Source organism: Limanda limanda, chromosome 16, assembly GCF_963576545.1.
Source record: "Limanda limanda chromosome 16, fLimLim1.1, whole genome shotgun sequence".
NCBI lineage: Eukaryota > Metazoa > Chordata > Actinopteri > Pleuronectiformes > Pleuronectidae > Limanda > Limanda limanda.
In genome coordinates this window covers 11269450-11295927 of record NC_083651.1, presented here as the reverse complement: position 1 = coordinate 11295927, position 26478 = coordinate 11269450, and the positions used below count along the sequence as shown (strand labels likewise).

General features: G+C 42.2%; 1 protein-coding gene across 4 annotated transcripts in view; it reads left to right on the top strand.

Annotated features, from left to right (window-relative positions):
* Positions 1 to 25678, top strand: part of LOC133021684 (TBC1 domain family member 4-like) — a 32613-nt gene extending 6935 nt beyond the window's left edge. The window contains exons 2-23 of one of the 4 annotated variants that reach the window (XM_061088637.1): positions 650 to 778; positions 859 to 1090; positions 1745 to 1989; positions 2923 to 3012; positions 3403 to 3507; positions 4150 to 4282; positions 4412 to 4503; positions 4612 to 4722; positions 5738 to 5860; positions 6383 to 6442; positions 8571 to 8788; positions 9262 to 9429; positions 12080 to 12237; positions 13514 to 13726; positions 15396 to 15557; positions 15827 to 15985; positions 17040 to 17140; positions 17232 to 17375; positions 19044 to 19203; positions 19377 to 19546; positions 22525 to 22701; positions 23265 to 25678. In XM_061088637.1, coding sequence (XP_060944620.1) covers positions 650 to 778; positions 859 to 1090; positions 1745 to 1989; positions 2923 to 3012; positions 3403 to 3507; positions 4150 to 4282; positions 4412 to 4503; positions 4612 to 4722; positions 5738 to 5860; positions 6383 to 6442; positions 8571 to 8788; positions 9262 to 9429; positions 12080 to 12237; positions 13514 to 13726; positions 15396 to 15557; positions 15827 to 15985; positions 17040 to 17140; positions 17232 to 17375; positions 19044 to 19203; positions 19377 to 19546; positions 22525 to 22701; positions 23265 to 23495 — 3381 coding nt within the window. In that variant the 3' untranslated portion in view covers positions 23496 to 25678. Of the gene's footprint in view, positions 1 to 649; positions 779 to 858; positions 1091 to 1744; positions 1990 to 2922; positions 3013 to 3402; positions 3508 to 4149; positions 4283 to 4411; positions 4504 to 4611; positions 4723 to 5737; positions 5861 to 6382; positions 6443 to 8570; positions 8789 to 9261; positions 9430 to 12079; positions 12238 to 13513; positions 13727 to 15395; positions 15558 to 15826; positions 15986 to 17039; positions 17141 to 17231; positions 17376 to 18379; positions 18896 to 19043; positions 19204 to 19376; positions 19547 to 22524; positions 22702 to 23264 lie in introns of those variants that run through there. The other 3 variants (XM_061088638.1, XM_061088640.1, XM_061088639.1) reach the window with 3 other exon arrangements.
* Positions 25679 to 26478: the final 800 nt, after the last annotated feature.

The following is a 26478-nucleotide window of genomic DNA, read 5'->3' as shown; positions in this document are numbered from 1 at the left end:
CATTTTTCTCTTGTACTGTGGTGACTTATGTTTGTGGATTGAGTCTACATCGTGGTCTGTATGGATATTATGGCACTATTTGGTTATGCTTTAATTCCTAACCATGAGGTTATGTTTTTATCCCTGTCCTTTGTTTTTTTTGTTGGTTTGTCTATTGTTTGTAAGCATCCTTCCAACTTGGTGGAAGGATGCGGTTTGGGAAGAGCCCAATAAATGTTGGTGTAGATCTAGATCAGAGGGCAGTTGCATATCTTTAACTTTGCAAGATAGCACATTTTTCAACAGGAGTAATTCATGCACCTTGATGAAATAAAACCAGGCACATTTAGGGAACTGATATCTACGATTGTAATTTTATTTGTGCAATTTGGTGCAGCTTGATTGAATTAAAGAGATGTCATTCTAGTGCAGTTGCTGCAACGGTGTTTTTTATTTGAGCTTTTCTTGGGAAACATATTATTGCTCTTGCTGTTAATGTGCCTACATCAGTTATGTTGAGTGTCTGGGATTCTTGTTATTCTGCTGCAGAGAAATCCTCCCCCTGGCATTTGGTTCCATTTCCCTTCCCATTCTCTTTTGTTACAAGTTTTCCTTTTCAACGTCTTTCCTATTCATCACATCCTGTCGTTGCTCTCTGCCTTTCCTCCAGGTCCCTGAGGTGATCAGCAGCATTCGCCAGGTGTCCAAATCTGCCCTGAAGGACGGTGCCAAGCCCAAACAGGAAGCAGAGGAGGCTTTTTACAACTCCCAGAAGTTTGAAGTGCTTTATTGTGGCAAGGTACGTCAAGTACAAGTTCAAGTACATGATGCATTTGCATTTAACAAGGTTGTTTTAATAGATTTTGAAATAAATTCCAGGTGACAATTGGGCACAAAAAGCCTCCGTCCACCCTCATTGACGACTGCATCGATAAGTTTCGTCAGCACGAGGTCGAGCGCAAGCGCCTGCGGCTGCTCAACGGCCAGCGGGGGTCCACGGAGAGCGCCCCCGTGGAGTTCCTCATTGGGGGCGATGTAGACCCGCTCTCCTCTGCTCTGAACGAGAATACGGACGACCCCGAAGTTCCTGGAGAGGAGGATGTGACCGGAGGTAAAGAACTCAAATCGTGAATTAGGAGAAGTTTTTGCATGGAATTGATGCAAATGAGCACAATAACAAAACTGAAGGAGATTTACCCTTTGAAATTATGTTTATGAGCCAACCAACGAGGCTTCATTCTCGTTGGTTGGTAATGAAGTGTTCAAATAGAAGTATCATCAAAATGGATTATAGTGTACAAGTATGAGCAATGTGTCGTGGCAAGTTCTACAATCCCACTCTACCAACGAGGAAACAAGACACAAATTTCTCTTACAGAATTCTCACCTTTAATGCTCGAGCATAGTGCACACAACAAAGTTTAGTTTGTAATATGCACCAAGATAGGAAACAGTTCTTTGTCTTTATACATTTGGCTAACCCCTCCCACTCTGGTTGGGGTTGTGTTAAAGTCAAAGGTTGAGATCTTCTGATCACATGAATACAACAATGTCTAGTTAACAGCAATCAGGCCAAGATTCATTCAGTAGTTCAGGGAACAGCATGATCAAGGTTACATTGTAATAGATTCAATCATGATCAATCAAAGGGGAAATAAACATGATTATATTATGGTCAACTGTTATATTTCCCTTACAAATGTCTTACAGGTTACAAATATGAGTATATATACAAAAAGAGTATGTGTCTGTGTCTGATGCACAGGTAAAGGCCTCTCGGGCAGCGCCAGTCAGAGCAGCCTGCGAGGAGCGTTCCCCGAGTGCATCCTGGAGGACTCCGGGTTCGAGGAGCCTCAGGAGTTCCGAACGCGCTGCAGCAGCTTGGCCGGGGGTCTGCAGCGGAAGCCAGGGGAAGGCGTCATCCTGGGCCCCACCCGCCGCCGACACGCCAGCGAACCAAACCACGTTCAGCCGTCTGACGCGGACAAGAACCGCACCATGCTCTTCCAGGTACAGAAGGTTTAGTACAGAAAAGTGGCGGTTCATTAAGATGATCTTCTCTTTAAGTCCTGCTGTTTGTAGATTTCCAGTCCGTCGACTCGGAGGAGATTTATCATTACAGCAATGTTCTCTCATTAAAACATGTGGCTGAGTTTGCTCTCAAGTGCCCGGACTCAACAAGGGGATCTATTATATTTGATTCCAGTGATTTGCAGTGAACTGAATGGAATGAGGATAACTTACAATGTAATGCTCTTTGGATTTACTCCAAGATTGTACTGTATGTCAGGAGTATAGGCAGAACTATAAATATTTTCCTCCATCTACGAGATTGATGTGTTTGTTTTTCCCTGAATCATAAATTGTCTCGAAACTTGATCCTGTTTGTCACTCCAGGAAAACCAAAAAGCCTTTTCAGCTCAGCGCTCAGATTGGTGCTCTGAACCCTTCCCCACGTGTGCTCAGTTCAGCCCGCGAGCTCCACGTTGGCTGCAAATCATTTTTATGTGCACGTGGCTGGCAGTCATTATGTACGGACTCGCTCAGCCCCGTGTTACTGCTGCAGTTAAAGAGGCGGTAACTCCTGAGCTGAATGTGCGACTGCTGAAACCATAAGGATGCCACTTCATGAAAAAGCATGCAGGCTTGCACGCCGTGCCCATTTCCTCATGGAGCTAATTTTAAAAACTGGAGCACAACACTCAATATGATACTCCACATAGCAGTCAATTATGGGAAAAATCGTTGCTGCATACTTGTTGACCTTGATTTTGATTTTTGGGAGTGTGTGAGTTTACGTCTGTCATTGAACGGGTCTCAGAATAGTCGCAGCCCTTGTCATGAGATACTTGACTTGATATATGCTTTGCCCTAAGTTACAGCCATGATCTGACGACAGTATGAAGGTGTTTTAAGCTCTTGCGTGAACGTGTGTGACCACAGGTGGGGCGTTTTGAAGTAAACCTCATAAGTCCAGACAGCAAGACAGTGGTGCTGGAGAAGAACTTCAAAGATATCTCATCCTGCTGTCAGGTTGGTTTATTTTTATATTCACAGCTTTTCTCTTGTGTCTCTGCCGCAGTTCTACTCAGACAATGAGCTCAGACTAAATGTTTGCATTTCTTTTCTGGATGCACCAATCTGCATTAGAGCTCTTTTAATTGTGTGTTTAACTTTTGCAAATAATGCTTTTATCAGTGATGGAGTCTGATGCCGGCCCAATTTTAAATGCACTCCCTGAATAATGATAATGTAGAGTCTAGTGTGAGCAGAGAAGTCATTATATTAATTGAATCAAAAGTGGAAAATGGAAAATGTTAAAAGCCATTATGTTTTCAGTGCACTTCTTTTCAGTATAATGTATAAAAGTATGCCCGTCCTTTGCTGAAATACATTTTCCCGTTTCTCTTGACTTTGACCCAGGGTATCAAACAGACAGACCATTTTGGATTGGTTGGCAGGGACCAGTCGGAGTCTGGGTCCCGTCAGTATGTGTGCTACGTTTTCCAGTGTGCCAGTGAGTCCCTGGTAAGTCGCACAGATGACATAAATGATGATGACTTCAGCGTTTGCTCTCAGGCCCTCGATCACACCTGGTTAAGCAATCTCTCCCAAGAGATCCGCTCACATGTCGACAGTTTTAAGTTTAGTGCTCCAACAAGAGCCGAACAATTTCACCTGTCAGCCCTACACCTGGCGTTTTATTGGCTGGGGAATCTTGTCGTGCAGAGGAGAAATCTGAGATATGACGTTTTACACGTGCACAGAGTTTGGAGTAAAACATTACCAAAATCTAAAAGTGAATTCAATTAGTCCTGCTCTCAAACTGAAAGACAGGTAAATTCCCATTTGTGTGTGTGTGTATCTGTTTATTGGCGTGAGTGAGAGAGAGATGGTCAACAGTGGAAAGTGTTGATAACGTGGCGGTAAATCAACGTATGGAGGCTGAGAATAGGGAACTTATGTTTGATTCATTGTCAAACTGTAGCAGGTGGGAGGATGTCAGAGCAGGCCTGAACTTGCCTCTGACTACTTGTGATTGGAGAACTAAGGGCTGACGTCTGAATGAGGTCATAGCCATATATTTTACTTAAATCTCAACTCAAATATCGGTGTTGCCGTTCTGCGTGTGTGTTTGTCTTGTCCTCTGTTTGATTGTGTGTGTGTCAGGTGGACGAGGTGATGCTGACCCTGAAGCAGGCCTTCACTACTGCAGCGGCCCTGCAGAGCGACAAAACCCCGATCAAGCTCTGTGAAGCCTGCCCCATGCACGACTTGCACAAGCTCTGCGAGCGGATTGAAGGTTAAGCCACATGAACCCAGTCACACTTCCAACACCTCTCTCCGACCTGACTCATTCATATTTTAGAACTTTGTCAAATTCTCTGAGTTCAAGCGAAATAAAAGAGTATTTTTTTATTTCTGTTTCCAGGTCTCTACCCACCCAGAGCAAAGCTAGCCATCCAAAAATTTATGTCCGAGCTGACAGACAAAGAGCAGGTTGAGGTCTTTGAGCGAGTTCAGGTAAAGTTTAGAGAGAGTGCACTAGTGAAAGGTTTTTTGGCGATAGATTGCCAAAAACAACTATTTTTAGATCTTGAGTTTTGAGTGTTTGTTTGTCCATGTGTACAGAAACTGAAGCCCGTGTCAGACCAAGAGGAGAATGAGCTGGTGATTCTCCACCTGAGACAGATCTGTGGAACCAAACAAAAGACCCACCTCCACATCGGAGAAGCTGCTCAGGTAAACACGTTTCCTGTAGATGATTAAAACAATTGTTTAAGTACTAACATGAAACTCGGCAGAGGACACACCTCCACCAAGGCCCATCGTTCCCCTTGAATTCATTCAAATTGCACCAAATCACACACACCTATAGATATCAGTCCCCTAAATGTGCCTGATTTTCATCAAGATCCATGAATTATTGCCTGGGAAAACAGTGAAAATGTCAAAAACCTGAATCTGCCCCCGATCCGTATCTGCACCAAAATAGAATGGGTTCTGCGCGACCTTAATCACATGGTTACACCAAGTTTTGTGGAAATTCATCTTGTAATTTCTGTGTAATCTTGCTTAGAAACAAACAAATAAATTAAAACCAACCAACAAACAACTTCAATAACTCCCTCAGCGAAGGTTATAATTAGATTTCTCTGGTGCAATAGCAGAGATGAGCCTTCGACAGATTCTCAGTCGTGGAGTTTTACTTTAACTTCCCAAAGAATAAAAGCGTTTTAAAAGACCTATAGTAATCATGAAATATTTGAAAAGTCAATTCAGATGCGACAGGAATGGAGTTTTTGTAGCGTATAATTTAACAAAGACTTTAATGTGTCTCTCTTCCTCCTTGGAGTATTTAAAATGAAAAAAACATATTTCCTTGTCCTGTTGGCTCAATTTTCCAGCTTTAGTTGCCGTCGTAAACAGTTTCCAAAAACTGGATTCATAATGTTCCTGGAAAGAGCTGAGCAGGTTCTGAATTGACTCACTGTCTCATGTTTCAAACTTGACATTTAAAATACAGTCTGGTGGATTATTACTTCATCGTGATCTGGCCTGAGGGGCGTTGTACGTTAAATATTATCTCTCTCTTGGCAAAACTCCAACAGCAGCAACCAACAGTCTCAGGCTCTTTCCAGCAGCCTTAGCCATGTGGTCTGCTGCTGCAGGGCGAACTGACTAATTGTACACGCATATTAATAATTGTTTGTGCGCTGATGTTTCTTCTCTCTTGTGCTTTGTTGTCGTCTGACAGAATGCAGCGAACAGCGCAGCGGCAGGCGACGGTGCAGCCTCAGGCAGTCGCTTCAAACTCGACATTCTTAAGAACAAAGCACGCACCTCCCTCACCAGCTCCCTAGAGAATATCTTTGCCCGGGTATGTCTTATTTCTCTTAAACCCATTTTCTTTTACGACCCCACATTTTGTCTTAATCTAATTCCCTGCTGTCGTCTTCAGTTCCCCCCCCCTCGTCTCTTATTTCTTCAGCCCAGACAGACTCTAGTTTCCGTTTCTAGTTTCTAGTGCCGTGCACCTTCACGCGTCCTCCTGCTCTGTCTTTGTATCAGTCGCGGTTAATGTGTCACTGTCATCCAGGGGATTTGGAGTGACCCATATCTGCCAGTGGGACAGCAGAATAAATACCTAGTAGAGGAACCCAGGCAGTCTGAGACCTCTCCTGCCATCTGTTATTGTCTCACAGACTTAATGTTATCATGTCAGGATATATGTGACCTTTGTATTTCTTGCCATTGAGGATTTTATTATTGTATTGCTGATCCCAACAAATCGTATTGTCATGGACAGAAAGAAAGTGGTTGTTTACAAACGTTTTATTAATAATACATGTTTTGAATTATCTGCTTTGTTTCATATTGTGTAACCTCCTCTTGTCACCAGGGTGCCAGCCGAATGCGAGGCCGCTTGGGGAGCATGGGAAGCATCGGCAGCTTCGACAGAGTAAGAGGAACCAGAGAATTCTGGGAGCTTCGTTCAGGGGACTCTGGGAATTCTCACCTTTTGACTCAGTGGCTTTTGAAAGCATGTCATCCTCCAGCTGTTACATCCAACTCTTTCACTTATAGCATTGTCAGCAGAGGGAGGCTGCCAACAGAGCTGTTCTCACACGGATGCATGATTCTGATCTGTTTTCCTGATGAAGCGGTTTGTGTGTTTACAGAAGTGTCAGTGAACCATTTGGGGTTGTTGGTTCCTCCGTGTCACTGCTGTGCAGAATGTGCAGTGGAGGTGTGATGTCGTCCCACCGACTCCCCGTCAGTCATGATGGGGTTGAGAGACTCGTGGTTTTAAATGAAAAAGATCAAAATCAATGCAGCAGATAGCAGATTGTAGTAGCGGCTAATGTAGCCTCAAGCAGAGATGAGCTGCAGGCTGCAGAGCTCTGCTTTTTTTATTATGGAAAACATGTTAGAAGGCTGAGGTCTGGGTCTGGAATGAAGCCATTTAATTTTGGTCCTGATCTGGACCAGAGGGTGGATCCAGGATTTATTTTTCACTTTCTTTAGCATTGCGAGATCTCTTAAGGGCGTTGTCAACATTTTCCTCGATTTTACAGAGAACAATTCATGGATGTTGATGAAAAATGTCAGGCCCGATGTTTTTCGGGACTGAGTGCTGCAGATTTAAAGACATTTTTTTGCTTTAATTAGTAAAAATAGTGATAAAAAGCGCGACATATAAGAGAGATAAGACATTCAGAAATACGCACATAATGAGATTACATCCAGAGGAGAAAAAAATGACTGTAAACAGACTTCGATGTGTAAAATCAGTGGAGTTTCCCTTTAAGGATGACGAGAAACTCACTCAGACATGAAACAGACAGACTCCCAGCTTGTCACGTGACTTTTACTTTGCATCTGTCATGTTATGTCAGATTTCCGCCAAGTGAGGGAAATAATTCACAATTCGAGCCATCAAGTGGCAGCTAGAAGTGATGTGTGATTTAATGAAGCTGCTACACTTCTTACCAGATACAGCACTGGCTTTTACAGATTTACTTAAGTCCAATCACTCAGTCATTGAGACCCTGACAAACACAATCCCACTCAGGAAGAGCAAATAGTGTTAATTTCATACGCAGCCTGTCTAGCTCGAAGACGTCCCCCTTTTGCTGTTTCTATGCAGAATCAACACTTATTCCATTACACAGTATGTGTAACTGCTCTTAAAGAGAATCGGACTCCTTCAAGGCTCACCTGTGCTCCTGCTGTGTTATATTCCTGACAATCCGAAGAAGGTTGTCTGCCTTGTAATTAAGTGAGTGAGTTGTCATCTGGGGACTTGTGTCAGGAAGCCCATGGTCCACCAGGCAGGAAATTCAAGTCAGGATGTGCAGTTGTGCGTCTGCTGAGCTGTGTGTGTGTCCTGGCTTCCTCTTCTTCGCTCTGTCATCGGACGCAACGCGCTGCACGAGCGTCTGAGCCACTTTGTTTATCAGAGCTTCCTCAAACGTGCAATCACAAAAACAAAGACGTTCAGCTGACGGTGCAACAGATGAGCAGACCTTCTGCAATGTGATGATTCGACTTTTTTATTTCTCTGTCTCTTTATATATATAAATACAATAATTCGCTGAGTGCCTCTTGTCATGTGGAGTGGAGTGGGCCGTCTCTAAAAGCATGATGGGAGGGGATTGGAGGGTTTGAGTTGCAGAGAGCCTCCCCACCAATGGCATGTGATACCTTGAGTCACAGGACGTCCACCATTAGAATACAATAGATGTGGGAGGTGTTTACTGCCAGGCGTGAGGCGACAGTGTTGAGAGGAAAGTTGAACCTGGAATGAGTCGGGCTGTGGGGTTTCAGTGGTTTGGTGAGTGCAGACCTGTAACATGAGTGTGTTGTTTAGCTTTGTGTGGTTTGTATTTAGACACACAGGATGTATTCAATCTGAAGTCTTTGAATTTAACTCGTATCAATGCTATGACCTGCAGAGCTAAACTGAGTACTTCAGCTGAATTTGGATGATGTGTTTCTCAACCTCACAGTCAGATAATCTAATCACATTACACGTTATTAATAAATTGCTTTTACAGGTCTTGCTGACATCTTTCTCTCTCCCTCAGCAGGATGAGGAGTCTCCTGGTCACTCCCCTCCAGGTTCCCCCCCCGCCTTCCCCGATGAGGACCCGGAAGGCGGCCTGCAGTTCCGCCGGCGCGCCCACACCTTCAGCCATCCACCTGTGAAGAAGCGCATCTCCTTCGAGGGGCCGCCGGCCTGTCAGAGCAGACAGTCGTCGCTCCGCAGGCAGAACTCTGTCGCCCCGGAGCTGCTGCAGAGCAGGTAACGGACACTTTGCATCACACAGTTTGCATCCGTCGCTGCATTTCTCCATGTGTGAGAGTCAGGGATGCCGAATGTGCTTCTCTTTAGAAAAGCTGCTGCAGTTGATGTTTTGCTGAGTGAATTGTGCTCAAAGTTTTCCACAAGGAAGGGGCTGTTGTGTTTTGTTTGAAGAATTGGCTAGTGCTAACTTTGCAGAAGAAACCAGGACCTGTTGGCTTTTATTTCAGTCAGTTCCGACTAAATATTTATTTGACCTCTGCTGCACACACAGACGTTGTAATCCGTCTGCAGCACTTTGATCAGTCCTCAATCTCTTTACCTCCTGCTCCGCTCTCCTCAAAACAATAGCATCACACGTTTCCTGCCTCTGTTTTGATCCCTCACGGGTTCCTCTGTGCCCAGAAGGCTCTTTTCTTTTGTGTAATGTTTGTTTTTTCATTTGTGCGCATTTTCATGTTCGGCTCGCCCAGTCCCCCGGCCGTCTCGAGAACTCGCAGCGTTTCGGAGAGCGAGTCCTTCGGCCTCCCCTCCTCCTTCTCCGCTCCCACTTTCCTGAAAAGCTTTTACCAGGGCTCGCTGGGCTCCCTGAGCTCGCTGGGCTCCCTAAGCTCCCTGGCAGACAGTGGGAGCCTTAAGAGGTGAGAGGGGGCGCTCAGACGAGCCCCCCCTACTTAGACTCAAGTGTACCGGCCAGAGAAATGAGAGGGAATGAGATGGGTGGGAGGGACGGACTATTCGTTGGTGGAATGTTGGCTGTCAAATATTTTAACACTCAGCTTTTTTTTTGTTGTCCCTGTATCTTCTCTTCCTGTCTTATCACCAGCAACTTTACTCGCGTTATTCCAGCTTGTTTTTCTCCATCGCCTCTCCAGCCGGACCTGCCCTCTTGCGTCTTCACTCAGAAGTAGAAGGGGATGCTGATAAACCCCCCGCCCCTTTTGCAAATGCATGTGAATGTGAATCTTTGTTTGCACGGCAAAACTGTTTTTAATCTGGATTTACAGCCTCTAATATCGACATTTCACACTTTTGCCATCACTTTTCCTGACCAGTGGCATTCACTGTGCTGTGGAGCTGCTACACAGAGCATCACGTTTAGTCATTTCAGTCATGTTTTTATATTGAAAGTGTGCAATCAATGTTCAGCTGCAATAATCAATCAACTAATATAGTATCTATAACCCGACTGACATGGCTTTTTTTTAGGTCTGGTACCAATATTAGGGACTAAACAATTACCAATATTTTGGCTGATATATGTAGTTTATAAAAAAAAAATGGGAATGAATATTACGATGTCTTTATTTTACCCTTATGACAAAGAAATGTAATTGAGGCTTGATATTTCACAGTTTAACCATAAACTTTATTATAAACAACTATAAATGAAAAGAGTGGCACTTGAATTAAGAAAATAAACGTAAACGTAAATAAATGTAAATCTGTGTATTCTGTAAAATAAGAAAATGAATACAGGCACAAATCGACAAACATAAACGGCAAAACCAATTCATCTGTGAGGGGCTGCAGTAGTATGTTCAGGAAACATACTGTGGTGTGCCTGGTTCAGATCTTCTCTCCTTACTCTGCCTCCACAGGGTCTGGGTGTGTGGACGGCAGGAAGTAAAGGTCAACATTTCCATTGTAGATGAGGTTCAGCGGAGTCGACCAATTGTAAAATGTTATTTCCGCACCACAGCGTTGCCTGAGCTGTTTGATCGATAAAGCAGCAGAAATTATTTTTCGGTGCATGTTTCCTGGGAAGATGAATAAAAGCAGGTATTAAAGAGGAGAAGTTGCAAAGCCTCGACCTGCTGGGTGTTTCATTCTGAATATATCAGCATGTTTGCAACGAGGTTTGTTTTCTGTTGCACTTTAAATTTTGCCCGGTGACTTTCTTCCTGACTTAACTGACAGGAAAAAACAATACGTGGTCATGCAAGAATTCAAGTGAGGGATTAAACCTGCTCGAGAGCCTGTGGTGAATGTGCAGAACGGAAAATTGTGCAAAAAGATTGTTGTGTCAGTGACATTTGTCTCAACGAGAGGTCACTTCCTGTTTTTCCACATGATCGGACAGGCTCTTGTGTTCTGACTTGGCTTCGTATCTACTGTAACTATCAAGTTAACTGCAGTGAGGGACACAAAAACCTTGTTTCTTTAATAGAAGAAAATTATTGAAAATATAAAAAATTAAAAGACATTTCTTGATTTTATTTAAAATGTTTAAAGCTCTGTTTTTGTGATGCAGAGTGTTGAGTCAACCAAAATGATATATGTAAATGTTCAGGGCAAACACTTCAACATGTTTATTCATACAAATGCATAATATAACAAATATGTGTTATTTCATTTCACTGATGTTCACGAGTCCTTGCAAAGAGCACTGGTATAAATAAAGGAAACAAACAATAGGAGAGGAAGAGACTAGGGAACAGAACAACATTGATATGGTTCACTTTTCAGACAACTGAATTCTGATCTAAAGTGTCACATGTGGCAGTAGAGGTCTTGTCATTGCAAAAAGAATGTAATGTTTTTTTATTGTCACTGAACTCTTTTGTTGATTCAGGACAGATGGTCGGTAGTTGCATGCTGCAAAAAATTGTACAAGACTCTTAATATACCACAAATGTAAATAACGCTAATATGCATAATAGTGGGGGAGTATTTTATGTAACCTTCTGACTCATTCACTGAAAGCAGCACACTTGTAGTATGCTAACGCAAAAAGCAGGTTGACTTCACAGAGACTCACATGTAAGCAAACACTTAACTGTGGCTGTTGCACCATCAGGACTGGCCCTTTAAGATTCGCCTGAGCTCTGACCAAGTGTTTTCCTTAATCCTATTTATTTTTAACCCATTTTAAAAGGCTCTGCACACAGCAACAGTAACCCCACGAGCTTCTTCACCACGTTTTCTTCTCTACTAACATAAACAACTTCTCATGCAGACGACGGAAAACGCCTGCATGTGCCTCAGCTGTGGCTGATGTCTGTTGTCGTGTTACACACTAACTGTGAACTGCTGCTTCATTAACATGGAAACTGGGAATCAGTCAATAATACATGTTTTTTGTTCATCAGTATGTTTAAGATTTCGTCTCGACCGCTTCTCATCTGCTTGGATGAGAAGCTTGTGTAAGGTTTCCTGTGTCAGAGATTAGATGTGTGTGTGATCATGTGTTGAAAGGTGTGCGTGCGTGTGTGTGTGCATTTGTAAGAAAGTGCTGAAGGAGAGTTGATGTAAGCCGACACCTGCTGACGCTGCTGTGGTCTCTCGTAGCAATGGGGAGGGCAGGAAGAGGACCTTGTCCGGGTGCAGCAGCGACTCGGTGAGCGCAGGTCTCCCCCCGACCCCACGCAGGGTCTCCTGGAGGCAGAAGATCTTCCTGAGGGTCGCGTCGCCTATGAACAAGCCATCTGCATCCATGCAACACTCAGGTCTGGTAACACAATCCAACAGCTCAGACGAGACACAAGATGATGCACAATGAATACGCTCTGAATAAACCACAAGTGCATAGAAGATGAGTACAAGGGAGAAGGAGCGCTTGGTTTTTGTGGGAAATTAGTTTTTTTGAAATATCTGACTTTATATTTAAATGCATACAGTACATGTGAAAATCAGGAAGGGTAGAAAGAAAAGAAGTATTTTTACACTTCAACCTTTTAGGAAAACCCTGATGAAGGAGGAAACTGATCCTCCTCCCTGTTCCCATGACCAGTTTATTAGGCTTTCTCGGCGTACCCAGGGAATTATAGAGAAATTTAAGATCATCTAATCTAAAAACATCTTGGCTTACCAATTATTCAATAAGTCTTGTGTTTTCTGATTTAATTTTGATAGAACATGTTCCTCTCTTAAACAGAGCCGTTGTGCACTGGGTTCAGACAAATTAGAATTAAAGTTATGATGCTGCAAAATATCTGGTGACATCAACTGAATCTGAACAACCTATTTTTATTTTTGTAAAGCTCCTGTCCTCATATTTTATTTGTCTGTATCCAAAGAGCTTTACACAACTAATACAGTTTTTCCCTATCATAGTACAGACCAGTCCACATAGGACCCAAAAAGTGTTTTTTTAATAACAAAATAAGCAAATAATAATGCCAACAGAATGGCATGTGGCAAAATATTGATATCATGATGCAGCGGTGAAAAGATAAAGTAATGAGGTGTGTTCTTGATGTGCTGTTTTTGCAAAGATCATAGGTCACACAGCTCATTGTTCTGCAAATATAAATGTTCCTGTTTTTAATGAGAGTGCATTTGCTCGTTGCTTTTGAGTTTCTGAGCGTGCAGTGTTTTTTACAGCCTTGTGCACCTTACTATTTATTTATTTACTCATTTATTTATTTGGGAGTGCAGGAAGAAGAGAGGATTTCACTTATAAAAGGCAAATTCCTATAAATATCCCATAACAGATTCCTACAAATATTCATTAAAAGACCTCAGACATTGCAGAATACGTCACATTCAAAGTTGTGATCTTCTTTAGCCCTGAACTTCAGAGAAAAATATCTGGCTCTATAGCTGCTAAATGGTCCAACTAGTTTTTGTGCTGTTGCAGGGTTGGGTGATTATTCTTTGTGAACTTATTCCAGAGTACAGACAAGGTCTTTTATATTAGGCTTCATTATTAATGATCGTGGAGTTGAAGCTGTGTTTTCCATGTGTACTCTCTGTTGATGTTTTATACTTGTTGTGTTATAGATCACTGTGATGCCAGAGAGCTGCTGCCTCTCTCTCCCCGCAGCTCGGTCTCCGGACTGGACGCCTTCGGGCGCCCGCTCTTGTTTCCGGGCGACCCGCTGTCCGGGGAGCGGCCTAAGAAGACGGCCGCCGACTACCAGGGGCTGTGGAAGACCGCCATCCACCAGCAGATCCTTCTGCTGCGCATGGAGAAAGAGAACCAGAGACTGGAGGGTAAGCATCAGTCACTCTTGTGCACATAATAACCATAATAACATGAGGTCACATGAAAAACAAACAGGAAGAACAAGATGTCTGCAGTTGTGATTCGATTATTTGATGTTCAGTGCATTTGTTTGTGTGCGGCCACTGCTGGAATTCATACTGTGTCAGGAGGCTGCAGCTGCTCACACAGTGTCTTACCGTTGAGATTTATCTGCCTGTGAAGATATTTATTACAGTCATAAAAAGTTCACACTCACTCATCACGACACGTTCTCACACTTAAAGTCTTGTTGTTGCTAACTGAGGCTTTATGAGTGTGGACGGGGACAGAAGCTACAGCGCTGGCGACTCTTTAAGTTTTTAATTCCAGTTTATGGTCAGAAGTCATAAGCTGCCATGTTGGTTTTGGATTCTAGAGCACGGTTATATTTAGAGCGACGTGTTGTGGTGTTGCACAGTGACACACATTTGAACACATGCAGCTACACAAACATCCATGCAGTCAGTAGTTTAAGAGCATGAAACTAATTATCCTTCATGGGAAAACCACCATAACAGTGACAATATTTCAGACTTCAATAAATAACATGATACATATCAGGTTCTGTAAAAACACTCCCCTCTACTGGCCTAAGATATTAATGGTCTACTCCTATTCCAACCCAACTCAACATCAAGTTAAAAACAAGAGCAGGAGTAGGAAGAAGAGGACATTTAAAGATTGACTATCTACCTTTTTATATTAGAAAAGGATTTATTTTTAAAGTAGCCTTATGAAATAAACAACTCTACTTTGTAACTGATAGAAGACAGAGCACCTACCGTACTCCCGTCAAGGCCCAGCATTCCTCTTAAAAACTAAACATAAATATTAATATCAGTCCCATTAATGTGGCAGGTTTTTTCCATTAAGATATTTATAAGATTATACCCTGTGAAATTAAGAAAAATGTTGAAAAACTTCCTATTTCGCATTGTTAAAGAGAGTGAAATAAAAAATCCTGGCTCCACCCCCTGATCATCCAAATGCAGTGTTACTCCATCTAGCATTCTTTCACCCCGAGAAAAGTAGGAGTGACCCCGAGAAAAGTAAGAGTTTTTAAGGATGCAGCTGCTGGTCGCCGTTATGATTCTTTACCAACGCATCTCTTTCCTTTTGTTTGCTACTATGACACCAATGCTGGTCTGAGAACCTAACAGTGAATATTGCTTTTCAATAGAAGGTAAGGGATAATAAGAAGGAGCCCTTGGGATGGTGGTCAGATGCTTTGCATGACTCTTGGTGTCGGTTTTTAAATTCATTCGATTCTGCTTATTTCGTTGGCATGTTCAGGGACGACCGTGCTTTATGGTAATTTGTTGTATCTCTCTCCACTGATGTAGCTTCTCCATCATGGTTTCAACTTATAAAAGATACTGATGTTAATGTGGGTATTTTGGCTTGTGTAGTCTTCCCATGAAAACTGGTGACATAAGGTGTTGTTATTCGTCATTTAATCAGCTACAAAGGCGAAAAAACAAACAGAAGGGTTGTGTGCTTTTTCTAGTTCGGCCTTCTTTGCTGGTCTTGATTTTCTGGGACAACAAGAGGATCTTATTTGACGAAATGACGTTGAATACGTTCCTCTCATCTGTTTCATCTCCTTTTCTCTTTTTCGGGGCGACTGTTGCGATGCAGCGAGCAGAGATGAGCTGCACATCCGCAAGATGAAGCTGGACTACCAGGAAGTGGGCCAGTGCTCCAAAGATGCACAGGCATATTGGGAGAGAAAACTGACAGCCCCCGGCCGAACGACGGTCCTGCAAGACCAAGAGGAGGTTTACCGTGCCGTCTGCCAAGGTGAGCGATGTGTGTGCACGTGTGTTCTGTGCAGGAGAGTCAGAGGAGTGGGAAGTGAAGGCAGGATTATTGATCCAGTGCACACATGTGGGGATTTGAATGACCATATGATGTGGTGGTTCCCGGCCCCAGCTGACATCTGATTGGCCCCTGAGTTTCCCCGGTCCCAATAAATATTACTATTTGTTGATCCTAAGCTTTTTGGCTCCTTATTGCGAAAAATCCTTGATCCGCCACTGACCATACGTAATCTTCATATTTGTGTGCAGGTATTCCAAAGAGCAGGCATGGGGAGGTCTGGCTGCTCCTGTCCCACCAGCACCGGCTCCGTCACAGACTCCCCCAGCGTCACCACGCCCCGGACACACCTTACCAGGATCTCCTGAAGCAGCTCACCGCACAGCAGCACGCCATTCTGGTGGATCTAGGTGGGCACAGGATTATACACAAATTTTGAAATTTTAGGACAGCTTCAGCCTCAGCTCTATAAATAAAAAGTCTGATTATCTGTTGTCAGTGTCATAGGATTATTCTTTCTTGTAGTTGAGGGTAGGGTTGCAAAATTCCAGGAATATTCAAAGTTGGAAACTTTCCATTGGACTTAAAGGGAATTAACGGGAATAAGGGGAATAAACGGGAATAAACTGGAAATGTTGTAGGTAATTTATACTAATTGTAACCTTGTCATATACAGACAAAAATATTGTTTGGTCATAGGCTGATTTGAGCCCTGAGGAAACTTTGGGCACTTGACTATATGCTTCTGCATCGTTGTGTCATTCTTAACATAGGTCTTTGCACAGTATTTGCAAATGTACACAGCCTTTCCATCTACATTGGACGGGGTGAAATGTCTCCACACATGAGATAGTGCACGTGGCAATGTTCTGTAGAATAAGATGAGAAGAAAGTTTGTAAAAAAGCACTAATGCAATGCCAGAGATATAAATAGTTAGCCAAACAATTGGAATCGTCTGAAAAAATATTTTACAATTGATGGATTAATGTATGGAAATAGGCTAGATGAACAGATGAACAATCCTCAATCAGCATGCTTATATATTTTCCCCAGTGATATCATCGAAACTTACCTGACTAGTCCTGCACACTTACTACAGCAGGGCTATTAATCATGAATTATCATGTGATGGAAGAATGCACAGTGGAGGGTTGAAATGCAACTTGCAGCGTGTGCTGCATTCCATATATCTTTAAAATAGAGTTTTGAATGATGTTTTTATTGCTCAGCGTTTAATTTGCGTATTTTTTCTTTTTTTTCTTTTCAAAATTCCCAAAATTCCCGAGCTTTACTTCCCATGGAAAGTTTCCGGAAATTTACCGGAAAGTTTCCGCCCCTTTGCAGTTGAGGGTGAACTTGACTGACAACGCGTTATAAAATCCTCCCCAGTGCCTCTTCTTGTCACGTTGAAATCTCACAGAAACCGATCATTTACTGGATATCTTGTGTGTCCCCCTCCTCAGGCAGGACCTTCCCCACCCACCAGTACTTCTCCGCCCAGCTGGGTGCAGGGCAGCTCTCCCTCTACAACCTCCTGAAAGCCTACTCTCTGCTGGACACAGAGGTACACACTCTAATCTCCTTCCCCACAGTAAATCACCGCAAGGCCACAGTGTGGGGTGTGTCATGAAAACTGTTTTCTCTGTGCCGCACAGGTTGGCTACTGCCAGGGAATCAGCTTTGTGGCTGGAGTCCTGCTGCTGCACATGAGTGAAGAGCAGGCCTTCGACATGTTGAAGTTCCTGATGTACGACCTCAGCATCCGGCGACAGTACAGACCCGACATGGTCTCTTTGCAGGTCGGTGGATGGATGGGCTTCTTTAATGTTTTGTTAGATTTTTATGAATTACTCATTGGAAACGAAACTCCCTACAAGACAATTCAGGGTTTACGATTTATGTATTGTTTTCAACAGACTTTTAAAAATAGACTATTGTATTAACAGCTGTCATCTTGTTCACGTGCAAAAAGAAATTCTCTCAACATTGAAGCCACTAGGATTATATGAAGGATGCTGTGATATGCAGCGATGCAAAGTTATGACCAAAGCGTAACAAGATTAAACAATAACAGTTTTGTAATTCTTCTCTTTGAAAAATATGCGCAGAATTAAGGAAGCATTTGAGTTCAGAGTAATATATTATTATTCAATTTATATAATCATGTAAAGAGTCTGAACATGGTGATTTAAAGGGAATTCTTTTTTTTATTGTTTTTACTTGGCAACTGCAACAATCCTCAAAGCAACAGACCACTGAACGTCCTTCTTTAGCCAATAAAAGGCTCAAATTAAATTTTGGGTCTTTGCTAAGAGTCTGTCAACATTACACATGTTTGCTCAACGAAAGGTCGCCCAATAAGATTACACTGTTGCCTCTGCTGCAGAGTCGTATGGTGGAGGTGCTGGGACTGATTCGAATGGTTCCTCTTTGAAGGAGGTTATGTTTTTAGTTTGTCCGTTGGTTTGTTGGTCAGTTTGTCAGCAGTGTTCCATCAAAACTATCTAACAAGGTGGTGGAGACCAGACTTTTTTTTAAATATATTTTGATATCTGTTAGTGTCAAAGTTGTTGCAGATCCATATAAAAATATGTAATTAGCAGATTTAAATGTGGTTTCATAGGGTTTTATGCTGGTTTTCAAGGGGCTACACAACTGTAACTACCACCAATGTGTAGCTGAGATAATGTAATGTGTCTTTACTGTCTTATTTATATGCCTTGTTTGAATTTACTATCGGTCTCTGGCTCCACGGAGTGCCATTCCAGTTGTATATGTAGGTTTATAACCTATTTACCGGACTCTTACTGCACATTGAGTTTTTATCTCTAATCTGCCTGCTGTAAAAAGCCCCCCCTTCACCTCTGTGGGTTGTTAGTAGTCCACAGCAAACAGTAGTCGAGTGTCTCCACCTCTTTCTGAAACCACACCTGCCTGCTCTGTCAGCCTCTGTTAAACATCACCTCACTGGACTGAAATCCTCGGCAGGCGTGGTAATGTTTAATCTGCGTCAGGTAAGCATTTAGCCGCGCTGCCAGATCCTGCTTCTCTCAGCACAGTCGCAGTTGTGCTGAGGACGTGAAGGTATTACTCGAAATATTTTTAACCGTCAGGAAACTGTAAGAGTGATAACAGGCTTGTTTTGCCTCTACCTAACTTCTGGTTTGTGTTCGCTGAGCGTTTCCCTGCTCCCTGATCACTGTCAGTTGTCAGAGTGTCCGTATAACTCATCAAATTCTTTGGGGCCTTGGGACGTGTCTCAGCAAGACTTTAAAACAACACGAGCTCTCTGCCTGGGCAAAGGTTCATCTGACAGCAAGTATAATACTCAGATCGCCCTTTATACTCTTTCTCCCCGGCAGATCCTGATTTACCAGTGTGTTGTAGCCCAGCATGTTTTGACCTGTATGTGTGTTATTTAGTTCTTTAAGGGTTTATATCTGTGAACGCTGTCCATGTTCCCCCAGGTTCAGATGTACCAGCTCTCCAGACTGCTGCATGACTACCACCGCGAGCTGTACAATCACTTCGAGGAGCACGAGATCTGCCCGAGTCTCTACGCCGCGCCGTGGTTCCTCACCCTCTTCGCCTCACAGTTCCCCCTTGGCTTTGTGTCCCGCATCTTTGGTATATTTTTAGAACAATGGCTCCTGTGTTTACTCACGCACACACAAATGCTTGTCAGCACAATACAAGAGGTTTATATTTAAACAGCCTCGTAACGATTACAACTTTAAGGTGAAATGTGTGAAATATTCAGTTTTTAATTTTTTTTTGTGTTTTTGTGTGTCTTTCTTCAGATTTTGTGTTTGCCCAGGGGACTGAGGCGATCTTTAAAGTGGCCCTCTGTCTGCTGAGCAGCCATGAGGGGGAGATAGTGGAGTGCGACGGCTTCGAGAGCATCGTGGACTATCTGAAAACGACACTTCCCAACCTCACTCCGACGCAGATGGAGCAGACCATTGCAAAGGTACAAAGTGCAAAGTAAATAGGAAAAACACTCTCAGGTTTACAAACAACAAAGCCCAGTGAGCCGTGTAAAGGTAATCCTCAGTGGATGATTGGCCACCGGTTAAAAGCTGCTCGTTTCTTGTGACGGTGGAAAATGCAACTCATAATATTCTTATAGTGTAGTTAAACTGAATAAATTTCAAGACAAAGCTATAAACCTATTTAATCAATACTCTTCATTGGCTCTGTCATATCACATACTGCACAGTGGCCTAATGAGGAGAGGAGAGCAGATCTTTTTTTTTTTTAATATTTTTATTAGGAGGTAAGGCACAGTAGAACAAGAATCAATGATACAGTCAACCTCCTTGGGTGTTTTTCTTAATTAAAGGACCACATGAACGTGGTCCTGCGAACAATACAATACACAATTCAATGAAAATAAGAATAATAATGATAAATAAATAACTGAGAATTCTATTAAGTAATAATTAAGTATTAAAGCTGCACAGTATAAATCAATTAAAATTAAAAAAAAAAAAGAATAAGTAAATCAATCAGGGGGCAGGGACTGGAGAGAGTGGAAGAATGTAAGAAAGGGAAGCCACTTATTATAAATTTTGTTAGAGCTACCTTTCACTGAATATCTGATCTTTTCCAGCTTTAGGAAAGACATGGTGTTGTTGAGCCACTGAGTAGGAGAGCAGATCTAAACGACATATAAGACTTTTTACTTTCAGATTTGATGCAAATAAAACTTAATAAACAGCATTTAAATGTAATTTGCTTTCACAGTATATAGGAGAGAGATTGCTCTGCTTGTGTGTGGATACCCGACCCGAGCCCGTCAGGATCAGTTAGTTGTGGGGGAAAGAAATCTAAAATTCTATTTGGGCTTAGGTCGGGCTAGGTTGGGTTATGTCTACTTATAATCTGACATCACATTTTAACATGTTCATTGAAAAATACAGCATGCCTGTCGGGTTAGAGTCGGGCTCAGATAAAGCAAAAGTGTTATTGTAGTATTTGTTCAGCCACTGGCATAACAAAATTTAACCAAATTCAACCCATTTAAACACAATGGAGAAGCTTTTTCATTTTTGAGTTTTTCCAATTTCTTTGTGAGTAAATTCTACAAATATTATCCAACATATTAATTAATAAAAAGCTGACTGTATTGTACAGTTTTTGTTCTGTCAACAAATCAAATGAAAGTGTTTGGTCAGTTCAGCGTCCCCAAACACATTTGTTTGTAGAGAAGAATTCAATATTTGAAAATTGTTCACAAATATGTATTAAAAAAAAAGAAAAGAAGCTTATTACCTAAGACACCCAAGCACTTGAGTTTTAAGGACAACCTCTTTACACAGTGCATAAGTAAATATTGCAGCAGCAGAAGAACAGTGCGATGTGTGATTGACTCAAAATAAACTACAGTTTGTGTGTTCATGGTAATGAAGCACCATGTCATCCAGTGCATCCATATCCCTTGCCCAGGTTTTGGTCTTTTCCAGGGTTTTTATCAAGATGAGTTTTCTCTCTATACAGCCAAATGTCCTTTGACCTTATAACTTTATACACCGCGTTCCACATTATTATGCAAATTGGATTTAAGGGTCATAAACATTAATTTTTTAGTTTTTTAATTAAACTCATGGATGGTACTGTGTCTCAGGGCTATTTGGATGATTGAAATCAATCTCAGACACCTGTGATAATTAATTTGCCAGGTGAGCCCAATCAAAGGAAAACTACTTAAGAAGGATTTTCCACATTATTAAGCAAGCTACATGTCTCAGGCAAAATGGGGAAGAAAAAGGATCCCTCTGCTGCTGAAAAGCAGCAAATAGTGCAATACCTTGGTCAAGGTATCACAACATTGGATATTTCCAAAAGAATTGCGCGTGATCATAGGACGGTGAAGAAATTTGTCACTGATTCACAGCACAAGCGGGTTCATTCAGACAAAGGCAAAATAAGGAAGAATTCTGCCAAACAAATGCGTAGGGTTAAGAGAGCAGCCACTAAAATGCCATTGAATAGCAGCAAACAGGTGTTTGAAGCCGCTGGTGCCTCTGGAGTCTCACGAACTTCAAGATGTAGGATGCTCAAGAGGTTTGCAAGTGTCCTTAAACCTGTTATTCGGCCACCCCTAAACCAAGCTCACAAGCAAAAAAGGTTGCAGTGGGCTCAGGACTGCATGAAGACTAACTTCCAAACTGTTTTGTTTACGGATGAGTGCCGTGCAACCCTTGATGGTCCTGATGGATGGAGTAGAGGATGGTTGGTGAATGGCCACCATGTCCCAACAAGGCTGAGATAATGCACCATCTCATGCTGCAAATAATACCTCTGGGGCATTGGCTGCTATGGGCATTAAAGGAGAGAAACTCATGGTGTGGACCCCATCTTCCCCTGACCTTAACCCTATTGAGAACCTTTTGAGCATCATCAATCAAAACATCTATGTGGGTGGAAGGCAGTTCACATCCAAGCAGGTGCTCTAGGAGGCTATTATGGTATCCTGCAAAGACATTAAAGCAGAAACTATCAAAGAACTCACAAGTTCAATGGATGCAAGAATTGTGAAGGTGATATCAAAGAAGGGGTCCTATGTTAACATGTAACTTGACCTGTTAAGATGTTTCTGATTAAAACTTTTTTGGTTTTAGTAAATATGACCTCTTAATGCTGCAAATTCAACAAATGACAATTTGTAGTTCTTTACAACCTATAAAATATCTTGAAACTCTGCATAATAATTTGGAACACTGCATTTTGAGTTTTTTATTTTTGAAAAAAATACTGTTATCATTGGGAGGTTTGTTCAATAAAATTTGAATTATACTCTAACAGTTGATGACTTGAAAATTATACTGACTGGATGTGCATTGCTATTTAGGAAAATCTGAGCAAAGTGTAATTTGCATCATAATGTGGAACGCGGTATATAACTGATGTCATCTGTGTCTCCCCGTGTGCCCTTCTGTTTACCAGGTAATGGAGATGGACATCTCCAAGCAGCTTCATACGTACGAGGTGGAGTACCACGTCCTTCAGGATGAGATGAGCGAGGCCGGGCCGCTGCCCGATGACTCTGACCGGCTCGAGAAACTTGAAAAGACAAACACTCAGCTGAAGAAACAGAACATGGACCTTTTAGAAAAACTTCAGGTAAAGAAGAGAAAAATGTATCTTTTTATCTGCCGCCACATCAGTGATTTGGGGAAAACAGCAGCATGTTCTTTAAACAAAATTATAACTAACATCTATTATTTCAAAGCTTCATCATTGAGAGATGTTCTGTGTAAATGTCCTGATGGACTGGTGAATTTACACACAGATCTCCAACACTGGTAGTGTCTCAGACTGCCCATAGATGGAGCTAAAACACAAGTTAAAAACACATTTAAAGTGAGAGAAAGACAAAGGAATTTACTGCTTTACATGTCCAAATATTCTTATGTCACTTTGATCAGTAACATTTAAATCTGTGAGCCTTCTGCATATTAATGAAGGTGACAGAGTTGATTTCTGATGTGACAAAGAAAAACAGAATCCTGGAGTTTAGAACTTGTTTCTTTATCAACACAAGCCAATAATTTACCCTATAACCGAGATTTTGAAATAGGATCAAATAACAAAGTCACACTTGTGTTGGTCGCTAGTTGCTGCTGAGCTAGAAATCTTGGTATCATCCTCTGTATTTACTGAGGTATGTGGTGTGTGTCCTCCAGGCTGCACGGCAGAAGATCCAGACCCTTGAGACCAGCATGGAGACCTTCCTTTCTCGGGAGAGCAAAATGAAGCACATGATTCGCTCTCTGGAGCAGGAGAAGGCAGCCCACCAGAAGACCATAGAACGCATGCGCTCGTGCGTTCCCCCCGACACCCTGACAGATGTGGAGATGACCCAGATCAAAACAGGACCCAACGGGAAAGCCAAAACTGCAGCCAAGAAGCCCTGATGGCAACCAGGGGGCTGGCTGGCTGCTCTGGGCAGACGCTCAGAAAAGAAAGACTGAAGTGAACAAATGGAGACTGCTTTAAGTGGAGGGCTGCTGGGCTCCACAGCTCTTGTAGTGCTGCTGCTGCTGAACAACAGCGGCGGTGGCGTTTTGTAAATGTGCGACGGCTTGACTTGAGACGTGCAGCCTGTATGGGAAAATGTATAGGTGATGTTTGTCAGCAGATAATAAGAGTGGTGGGAGGATGGCTTCAGTCACATTAGCGAACAGATTGTTCCATCAGGGCTGCTGCTCTCTCTCATATTTTTCACTGCCAGTTTGGAGGTGAGATGCACAACATCCCTCCCTGCCCACATCTCTTGGTAATCACAGGGACATTTTCTAAGTGATTGACATAAGTGAGCAGTGTGTCTGCCTCTGCAAATCCCTTTTCACTACTGCCTTCATGTATTTACTACCAGTAGCAACACAGAGCAGGGAACAGAAGGTGCCTGCTGTCAACAATTTGGACCTCAGGTTCAACGTATAGCCATTACCAGTGTGTGAGATGGAAACTCTGCCTCAGGCTAATCACATGGCTGTGTTATAACCTTTGTATTCACTTGAAATGTTTGTGAATGTAATTTTCTCTCCAAAGACCATTGTAAAATCAATTCTATTCTGCGTTTCTCCACAGAAGCACCTGGGCACACATCTTCCATATTTTTCTCTTTTTTTTTAAAAACTTCGGCCGCAGTATCTCTCTGCTCATCTCTCAGGTCTCCTACAGAATGTGAGACGACGAGCAGCTGCAGTTGCCTGACTCGAGATTTGAACACACCACATATCAGCAGTTGCATTGATTTCTGTCACATGTACAAAACTTGCAGTAAAACTCAAGGGTTTTAGTTGAGAAACAAAACTGCAAACCAAATAAGAACATAGAAGCAATTACAGTTTGCTCTGATACATTTCAGATACTCTGCGCGCACACACACATATACACACAACACGAGCAGTGAACTGGCTGAGTGTCGGAGCAGACAGTTTATATTAATTCAAAGAGTGTCCCTGGCTCTCGTCTCACTTTTGTTTTATCCCACCTCTGTGTCTGATTCACCATTGCCAGGTCTTGATTGAAAGCAATACAGGCCCATGCTTTCATAAAACCCCCGAACATTAAATCCAAGGTGATGTCTGTCAAGATTTTTTTTTTTTTACTTTTTTAAAATGTCTGTCAGACGTCCTGTCCTTGGTGACAAGTTGTGGTGACACATTCATGTCTAAAACTTTTATCCTGCAACTCCTTCTGCCGTGCAATGCAACATGTTTGTGTTCAGCAGTTCTCGCATGTTTTTTTTGCATATATACCCACAGCACTTGCCGACTCTCTGCTAAGATGGGCGAGCTAATTGACTCAAAAGTTTGATGGGCTGATAAATGCGGCCTGACGTTCCCCCGTCAGCGGGAAATGCTCATGTTGTTATTGAGGTGATGATATAAAAAGTTGGCTCCAAACTTCTCATAAATAATGGAGAAACGGTGGCCTCCGAACAGCAGGGATCCTCTCAACGCTACAGGGAGCGAAACATATCAAACGACTCGTCTTGAAATCAGTTGAAGATTACGTGGGACCCACGCCTGCTGACAGCTTTCCGACCTTCCTTCTGCTTACTACGAGTATTTGTTCCTAACAGAAATTAACCATTGAACCAAAGATGTGGTTGTTCTTTTGCGAAAATGAAAGGATTACTGAGAAATTGATGATTTCACCCAAAAATGCCGTGATGTGTTGTACGTTAAATGCGAAAACCTTTTTTGTCACTACACCTGTTCAGCCTTCTTTAGGTTTAAGACAAAAGCTTGAAAGAAAATACCAAATATTGGTAGTAAAAACTTGACACTAAAAAAATGATTGTAATTCTATACTCATTATTACATGGATTTTATTTGTTCTTCAGCTTATTCTGTAGTGCCATAACTGAATGTTGGCCTTTATTCTCCATCATCAGAGATTGGAGGCCGTTTTGTCGATATCTAATGTAATGCACTTGGCTGTGGTCAGTGAAGGGTCTTTATTTTTGAACAGGTGCTCTGAGTCCTGACTACTAAATAGTGCTTAAATCACTGTTTTCAGACTATCAACATGAGGGCTTCACACAGGAACTGTCATGAATACTTCAATAAACCTCACCTTGCCTTGTTTTCTGTCTGAATGTCCTTTCTGCCCGGTAGGCTCTCATAAAGAAATCATGTTCCCCTACTGGTCTACAAGGTAGCACACCTAGTGTAGGACACAGCCTCAAGCTGAAATGGTCTGTGTGGATGCATTATACATAAGAGGCCTTGGTAGGCCTCAGCAGATTTCTATTGTAGTATTGTATTTCTAATGTAGTTATGACAATGCATAAATTATTAAATTGTTTAGAAAAATAACATAATTATTCATAAGTATGCAGTGTCATAGCTAGATCTCTGACGTTTATAACAAACCAAACAGTTTAAAAATCGGTTGAAAATTGAGCAAGTTATGGTTATTTAAAAAGTACGCACCACTACAACACAATGTTATGGGTGAGCGAGCCGCCCTCAGCAAGATGGCCGCCATGTGGTGACGTTCGACTCCATTGGCCGGGGCATCTAGCCTTATGAACAACAAACCCATCGCCTCAATGTTAACCAAGCTGCATCATCCCTAACTCCAGTCAGGCTTCTGATGAGATGAGAACTGGATCCAGGATTTGTCTTGGACCAGTACCAGGCACCTCAGTCTCAGCCTCAATATTACCTTAGCCCCCATATGTTCCACTATGTTCCATGTATTATTAATGTATACATGTGTTTATGTCACAGGAGTTAAGGTCAACTGTAAATGACCTGATGTCTCTAACTGCCTGTAGATTCTTTATATTTTATACTTTATCTGTTGGCCCTGCTTATTATACTCTGACATTTCACCTCATTATTGTCCCGATTAGTTGATATACTTTGTTTATTTAAATAC